The sequence below is a fragment of the Hippocampus comes genome, unplaced genomic scaffold (assembly GCF_001891065.2).
Source record: "Hippocampus comes isolate QL1 unplaced genomic scaffold, H_comes_QL1_v1.1 scaffold226, whole genome shotgun sequence".
Classification (NCBI taxonomy): domain Eukaryota; kingdom Metazoa; phylum Chordata; class Actinopteri; order Syngnathiformes; family Syngnathidae; genus Hippocampus; species Hippocampus comes.
Genome location: NW_017805477.1, coordinates 68,428 through 76,321, shown reverse-complemented (window position 1 = coordinate 76,321; position 7,894 = coordinate 68,428). Strand labels below are relative to the sequence as shown.

The 7,894-nt window shown below is 50.1% G+C and overlaps 1 protein-coding gene across 1 annotated transcript; it reads right to left on the bottom strand.

Moving 5' to 3' along the window:
• Positions 1-376: 376 nt before the first annotated feature.
• On the bottom strand, positions 377-5,020 carry skida1 (SKI/DACH domain containing 1). The gene has a single exon (XM_019875574.1). It carries the CDS (start codon positions 4,347-4,349, stop codon positions 2,139-2,141), a length of 2,211 nt encoding a protein of 736 aa, XP_019731133.1. The 5' UTR covers positions 4,350-5,020; the 3' UTR covers positions 377-2,138.
• Positions 5,021-7,894: the final 2,874 nt, after the last annotated feature.

Sequence of the window (7,894 nt, the reverse complement as noted above, 5' to 3'; positions counted from 1 at the left end):
CTGACGAGCATTATCATTCGTCAATATTGTTTACAATGATAGCGGCAGTGTCACTGAGCTCAAACACCATGACCACTGTCTACTCCATGCATCGTGCATTGTGGGCCCTACGCGAGAAATCTAGTGTGTGTGTGCGCGTGTGTGTGTGTGTGTGTGTGTGCGCGCGCGCGCGCGCAAGCCCTCTTCTTCCTGTGTTGTGCAGCCTATGCTTTTGACATGCGGCTTAAAGGTTGAAAGCTTTGCTCTTGGAACATAGCAACCCGCCACCACCCCCTGTCTCGACTGTGTGCAACCTCACCCGAACCCCACTCCACCCTTTTCCTGCATTTTTTTTTTTCCGTAGGCCTACTCGCGTAGCACCTCGGGGGCAAATCTTTTTTTTCAAATAGCCAGTTTCCAGGCTGGAAATAGGGCTGGACGTTTTGAATTGTCACTCACGAGAAGGCCCACGGTGAGCAGGGGCTTCACATGTACTGCTTGCACGCTTTAATCACGCAGCTTAACGTTTGCCAGATGTCAATTTAAAGCAGTTTTAAACAATCATCATTAAAATACAATCATCTGAATGAGAGCCATCTTTTGCTGAGTTGAGCCGAAGTCACTCTCGGCCATGCAGGGGGCCTATCATGGGTGCTCGCCATTCACCGGATCTGCTTTTTCCCTCAGGAGGAGAAAAAAAAAAGAACTACCAATTAGCAGGACCTTGTCCCGAATTATAACATCTTACACATTTCCTCAAAAGACGCACCACGCGCGGAGGTGCGACCGCAGTCATTTACAGGTGTTTCCTGGTGCTTCGAGGTTTGCCTGCTGGCTCTTAACGGCTGAAATTCGAGCTGCGCACAAACAACTTCGAGTCACTACATTCATTGATGCTCAAAAGGTAGCATTTCGGGCGTTTGATTCATAAAGCTACATGAAAAAGAGGGTGTTTTGGTGTCCCTCGAGGGGAAATAGATTTCTCACCGAACCCCGAATCGGATGAATGGAAAGTGGCTTCACAAAGAGAAAGCTTCATATCAGCTATACTCCTGAATGACAAGGTCGAGCGATTTCAAATCGAATCGTGAGTGTAGACCTAATCAACAAGGCCCTGCTTCTCCAAAAGCTTAAATGCAACATTTGTATTTTCTGATCGGGCAGCCCACAGCTTTCACGGGAGCCCAAATAGTAACAAAGTGCATTTTGCTTTCTTGTGCTTTGTTTGCTTTGTTTCGGCGTGGCTTTGGGCTGGTCCCCCTTTTTCAACGAGACCACATTGGGACCAATGAATTTCACCGTGTATCCATAGACAGCGAACTGGAATCGATCACGTGATTAGTCTCAGCCTTTTTCTGAAGTTGTGTTTTCCCCATACTATTTTTGATTGTCCGTAAACATAAGGCTTGTGATGTGTTTGTCAGGACCTCGTGCGGGCATAATTCTAAGCAATTAAACAAGAGAACAAGTTCACGGGCCCTCAAAAAGACACTGACCCCCCCCCCCCAAATAAATGCAAATTTCGTATGAAAATTATTCAACTCTAATAAAGGCGAAACTGTGGTATACAGACATTGCCAAACCCACTTTAATAACTCCTACACTGAACGCTTGGAAGTGGAACATATTGGGGCGTTGCGGTCAGCCCGTCAATCAAAAGGGGAAACCACAGCTCGGGTATAGCTAAAGAAAACGAGTGGCACATAATGGAATAACCCTGATATAAGCTTTGAAATTCACCGACGCCTGATTCAAATAGTAAGTCCTCGTCTCAAGGAATTCTATTTTCAGCCTCTTTCATACAAAGCGCCAACCAGAAACATTCTGGCACGGTCATACAATCCAACAGGTCGACGAAAATGAGCAGGAAAAATAGTTTGAAAAAGTTAAGTCATGAGAACTTAGGGCTGGTAGCTTTGTTGTTGTTTTTTTTTCAAATAAATCCACATATGGGGGCCTCACGGTGGGCGTTTTCTGAAACTTCAGTTGACTTCCCGTGTTGTTTTCCTCTTGTCCTAACCTTGAATGCAATACAATTGCAACAAATTTCCAAGGGGGGAGAAAAACTCACTGGATGAGGTTCTGAGTGAGGCGGCTTTTGACTTTTTTTTTTTTTTTTTTTTTTTTTTTTTTTTTTTTGAGCGCACTGCTCAGTAGGCTTATTTTGCGGTCCTGTGAGTGAGTGGGGGAGGGAGAATGTGTCCTCCCGGCTGCCAACTCCACACTGGGTGAGATGGAGGGGGAGGCCCGAGACCCCTCAGAGAGTTGAGGGAGTAAGCGGGACATAGATCCCCGTCGCTGCCAACCGTCAACGACGGCGAAAATGGGAAGTTTGCCATGAGGCTGAAAGGCAGTTTGACGCCGCACGTCCAAGTGTTCGCGCTGCTGCGTTTACGTCGGCTCGGTAAATTCTCCGCGGAGGCTTCGTCGCAGGGGTGAGAGGGGGCGGAGGAGGTGGAGGAGGCAGCCCTGGTGACCCTGCTTTGTCTCGATTGCGCCCTGGAAAGCCTGGCTCTCCCCCCCAGCTCTGAAGCCCTGCACTTTTTATTCCTCGTTTCCCCCTCCTCGAGTCGGTCCCGGGTGCTCAGATATCCGTGCGAGCCTTCGGGGCACGCGGCAGCAGCTTGAAGGGCGTCCTCGTCTGATTTCACGTCCACCGGCGGGTCGGCGTTGCCGGAATGTTTCGTGTTGATCGGGGGCACTTTGAAGTTGACGGCATCGGCCTGGCACTGGTATTCATATTCATTGCGACAGTCTTCCGCTTTTAATTTCACTTTGTGGAGAGCAAGGGGCGGTGTCCTGGCGATCTTGCAGCCGCTCTCGGAACGAGGAGACGCCGTCACGGCAAGCTCCTCCGTCTCGGTCTTGATTTTCTTCGGGGGCGTGGGCAGTCTTTGTCCGGTGAATTTCGCCTCTTTGTCCCGGCCACGGGGTTCGCCGATGGGACACGCCGACGTCCTGCGCGGTGCGCAGAGGCCCTTGTTGGCGTGCGGCTCAAAACGGACGCGATCAACCACCGCGTCGGGGATCGGACCCGCCTCGTCACGTCTGTCCTCGGCGAAAATAACCGAGAGGAATTTGGACCCAGAGCTGTTCCTAAATCCGCATTCCTCGTGTCCTCGCTCCGCCTTGCGAGCGGCGGCAACATGGCTCTGCGGCTGCTGGTGGTTGTAGTGAAACGTGGGCTGCAGAACCAGAGGCGCCGTGATAGGGTTAAGAGTTTTGGCGAGGGCCCCCACCCGGGCCCGCCGAAAGCGGATACTCTGAACCGAAACCCGGCTGGAAACGGAGCTGGAGTCCGAATGAGAAGAGCTTTCTTCCTCCTCCTCATCCGTGCTGACCTCGGTCGTCTCGGACTGGGTTTCATCCTCATCTTCCTCTTCTTCCTCGGAGCTGCTGCTGGTGGAGAAGCCGGAGCCGAAGTCCGAGTCGGGATAGGCACGGTCCGAGTAGGTACTGGATTCGGTATCGCTACTCTCCGGGAAGCTGGGTTCGAGGTGATGGCGGTGAAGGTAGAAATCCGGGCTCAGTTGGAAGGCACCAAAAGCCGCGCGGTGCGTAACGGAGGATCTGGGTTGCACGAGCAGCACCGGCGGGACGTGCTGGCGGTGTCTGCTTCTCCAGGGGTGTCTTGGGCCGTCCCTGCCGCCGCCCCCATCGCGCCTCCTCTTCCTTTTGTGATGAAGGTCGCCGGCTGCGCGAGACAGCCGGGACTGAGCAGCCATGGCGGACTGCAGCGCCGCTGCGGGAGCGCTCCGGAAAAACGAATGCTTCTGGCTGAAAGTCACCCGGTTCCCTTGCAACTTGGCGGTTTCATAGTTTTTAAAGTGTCTGCGAGTGGGCTTTGTGGCCGAACGGCAACCTCGTCCGTGGCTTTTGTGGTAAAAATGAGGTAGTTTGGAGTCGCAGGGCTCTCTCCTTCCCCGGCGCGCTTTGTCTTGCACGCCGTGCAAACTGAGCCAAACTTTTTTCTGCCAAAGCTGGGCGTCCGCGTGGAGCAGCCCCGCGGACGCGAGGCCGTCCCCGGCCGAACGCGACGCGGCTTTGCTTTTGCCGTGGCCGGATTTCAACACTCGCTCGGTCTTGCAGGAGAAGTAGAGCGCCTCCACGTCCTCCCGCGATATGAGCGTGCACTTGGCTGCGTGGAAAGCGATGGAGTTGATTGCCTTGAGCTTGCGCAGCTCGCCCAGGTCACAGTGGTGCTTCTTCACGTTCAGGTGGTCCATGCGCTTGTGCACGGTGGTGCGTGGAATGTTCTTGAGCAGCTCGGTGAAGACCTGAGACAAAGCAAACATCTGCTTGCCTTGTATGAGCAGGTAGCCCAGTCTAACTCCTTGCATTTCCTCGAAGCCACACTCGAGGTCTCCCATGTTTTATGGATCAGCTCCAAATGCTCCAATCCCGTCTCTGGATTAATCAAGGCATCCTGCTCATACCTCCGCGCCCAACTTTGACATGCCGGCTGTCAGGTGGAACGAGCCGGCCGCATCCGCTCGGCGCACACACAGTCCGGCATGGCGGGGGAGTGAGACGGATGCATCCGAGGTTGTTGGCTGTTACCTGCCTCTGTCGGCTCCACTCCCCTCCGGTCGGCAGCAGCGCGAGGGGAAGGTGTGCACAACTGCCTCTGCCAGAGGAATAAAACGGCGTGTGGATGGTTGGGTGGGGGGTTCTGTGTGAGGGGAGGGAGAACGAACGAGAGAGCGAGAGAGAGCGAGGGAGAGAGAGAGAGAGAGAGAGAGAGAGAAAGCAGCTAAAATACAGCTGCTGTTGTGGCAGCACAAATATAATGACAGCGAAGGGGAGGTGCGCCAGTCGGGAGACACCTTCATCAATTACTGCTCACGGACTCGATGCCCATTGGGTGCTCTTGACAGGTGATGCAATAAAAATGATATCCCAACCCCACCCATGACCACATCCACTTTACAATCGCCCGCAGCCCGCAGTAAATCACTCATCATCATCGCCAGGATACATTTACAAAGACGAGAGTGAGAGAGACACACGATAAAAAAATATATATATATATATATATATATATATATATATATATATATATATACACACACACACACACACACACACATATATCTCGGCGGTTTATACGTTGGCCCATTGCACAATGTTCCCCTTTGGGTTCCCTTTAAAATACACACATTGAAACGATGACGTGGTAGCAGAGCTGCTTTTCACAATCGCGCTCCGATAAATCCTCCTCATTTCTCATGCCCGTGATGTCCTCAGCATTGACCCACTTATCCTACAATCATGTCTGCATTAACCTAAACTCTGCACCCGTTTTGTTCATTTCAGAAAGAGGGTTTCAAAGCACCCCCAAACCCGGAAAATGCATGTTCTGCGTGTCTGTGTGAGCGTGTGTTCAATGAAATGATTTCCAGGGGCGGATTTCTGAATGAAATTAAACGTTCTCTAAAATCCTAAAATAAGAGTCGTGTGGCTACATTTTTTTCTGTCCAAAAAAAAACAAAAACGATTTGTAATGTTTGTAGCAATATGAACAGTCAAATGTATGCGTGGAATTGGACAGGCGAAAAGTGCAGGCGTGTTTGCTCCTGATGCACAATGGCCTTGAAAATACCTTGACTTGTCAATGAGAGCCTAATGCAAAGGTAGTGTAGTTTAATTCATAAACAAGCATTTCACAGTTGTAATCACAAAAGGCTATCAAAGGCATATACGCTGTGAGTTACATTGAAGCCGGAAGTGGACACCAATCCTTTTCCTTTTCGACGCTCGCCTCTTTGGGGGCCTCCGTTCGGGCGGATCTGTTGTCCCCCTTCATGATGTCCCCGCTTGACGTTGCATCGTTTGTTATGCTCCAAAACACGTGAGTTCCCTGCGGCCGTTGCAGTCCACAAGCACGCAAAGGCGTGCGTGACGGGGCCCGTCCACATGCAGTCGAGAGCGGGCATGCATGAGCTCTTGACAATGTAACAGCCCATTTATTGGTTTACGGTACGTCCGCGTCCTTTATTTAATTCAGTCTCCAAAACCGAATTGACTAACGGAGAAGCTCTCACGATAGGGTGATCCGGGTGGCAGATTTTACCGCGAACCACTAAAACAGGGCAAACTTACTCAGTCGTGGTCGTTTTGGATGCACAAGTTGGATTTCTTACTGTTTCTCTGCTGTGCGTCCTAATATTGGGTCAGACGCGGCGCTCTCTAACGTATCTAACGTCATTTATTCCAAATGATTAGATTTGACACGAAGGTGTAATGTCTGGAGTTTTTCCACAAACGTCTCGAGTGAGATATATGGTATGCATGTCTCCCCAAGTTTTAGCTCGCTCCCCCTAAACTTTAGCCTAAAGGCTCAGAATATGTGAGTCGTGCACGCACGCGTGTGTGCACCGACGTACGAACCGTACGCGGGGCTCGGTCTTGCAAGCGCAGACTGTGTATGACATGCAACATTACCGATCATGCCGATTTGTACGGATGCTGGGAGGAGGAGGAGGAGAATGGGGAGGAGGAAGGGGGTGCTTTCGTTTCCGGGTGCCCCGGGGAATAAGTTGAACCGAGCACGTTGCGCTGAACCAGACTTGGGAGATGAGGGAACCGCATACGTCTGCCTGGTCCTTGCGGGACTATCGCTTTACACAGATTTGTATCGTTTGAATGTTATTTTTTTACGATTAAAGTCACGTATGAAATTAAGTCAAATTAGAGAATGTGTTCACGTAACTGCAGTGGCAGATCCAGCAATATTATTTGCGCTGTGTGTGTGTGTGTGTGTGTGTGTGTGTGTGTGTATGTGTACGCGCGTGTGTGCGTGCGTGTGAGTGTGTGTGTGTGTGTGTGTGTTTAACACAGATTTGAAAGCACCGAGGGTCGAGCTAAAATCGCAGCGCACCTTTTTGCCTTTTTTTGTCTCTTTGCACTAATCGACGTATATAATTTTCTTGCGACAAGTCGCCTTAATTACACGCATTAGCATTTACTCGAAGCTGCAAATATGCAAAAAAGAAAAATATTTAGGGATATATGTGTGTATTTCTATATTTTTAAAGACATAGGAATATAAGCGCCTGTGTTCCTATTTCGAATTCACACTGTTTGAATACAAATCATTACACCCCACTTCCATTAAAGTTTTTTTTTTTTTTTAAATCATCGACATTTCCTACATATGACGGACCACATAAAGTAATTTCCTCGAAAAGCGGGCGCCCTTTGTCATGCAGATTTTAGTGCACCAAATGTCACACGGCATTGCCTCCTTGTCCCTCCGGTGCCTCTCACGGTTGTTGGGAGAACGACTGGCTGAGAACGAGAGCTCATACCCGGAGCACGGTTCAGCGAAGCCCCCGCTGGCTGCTGGAGGAAAACCTCCCAGGTTGCGCTTTGGGACGAATTGAGGTCATTTGTGCTATTTTTTTCTCAAGAATGTTCTTTATTCACAGGTGATTTGAATCATTTTTACAATTCTGATTTTTTTGGTTTCCTTTTTTAATGTCGACTGTTGGTGTATTTCTGCTATAATTTTGGAAAATGTGTAACTCACGACTGAAGTTTCATTTTTATAAGAAGGTGATTCAATTCCGCACCCAGAAGCCGCTCCATTGTGCAGATATCATCTATAAATCCAAACGCATCAGACAGCCAGCCTGCAGTCAGTACACGTTTGTTTTTGGATGGACTAAAATGGAGACTGCCGGTCAAGGAGGTGAGGGCACTTGTAAGAGCATACGACTTTTTATGACACAAAGCCACTGCCCCCCTCCCCTGCCAAAACAATGAATTCCACTCCACCCCCCACCACCCAGGGAGAATGTGATTTTACATGCAATCCGAGCCTGAAGTGTGTGCGGACAGTGGTGGGGGGAGGGCTCCCTTTCACCTTTCACCCCGTCGTGTTGGACCACAAAAAAAAAAAAAAAAAAAGACG

Excerpts from the sequence above, each read along its gene's own strand:
- skida1 (XM_019875574.1), bottom strand. The coding sequence starts at position 4,349 with ATGGGAGACCTCGAGTGTGGCTTCGAGGAAATGCAAGGAGTTAGACTG.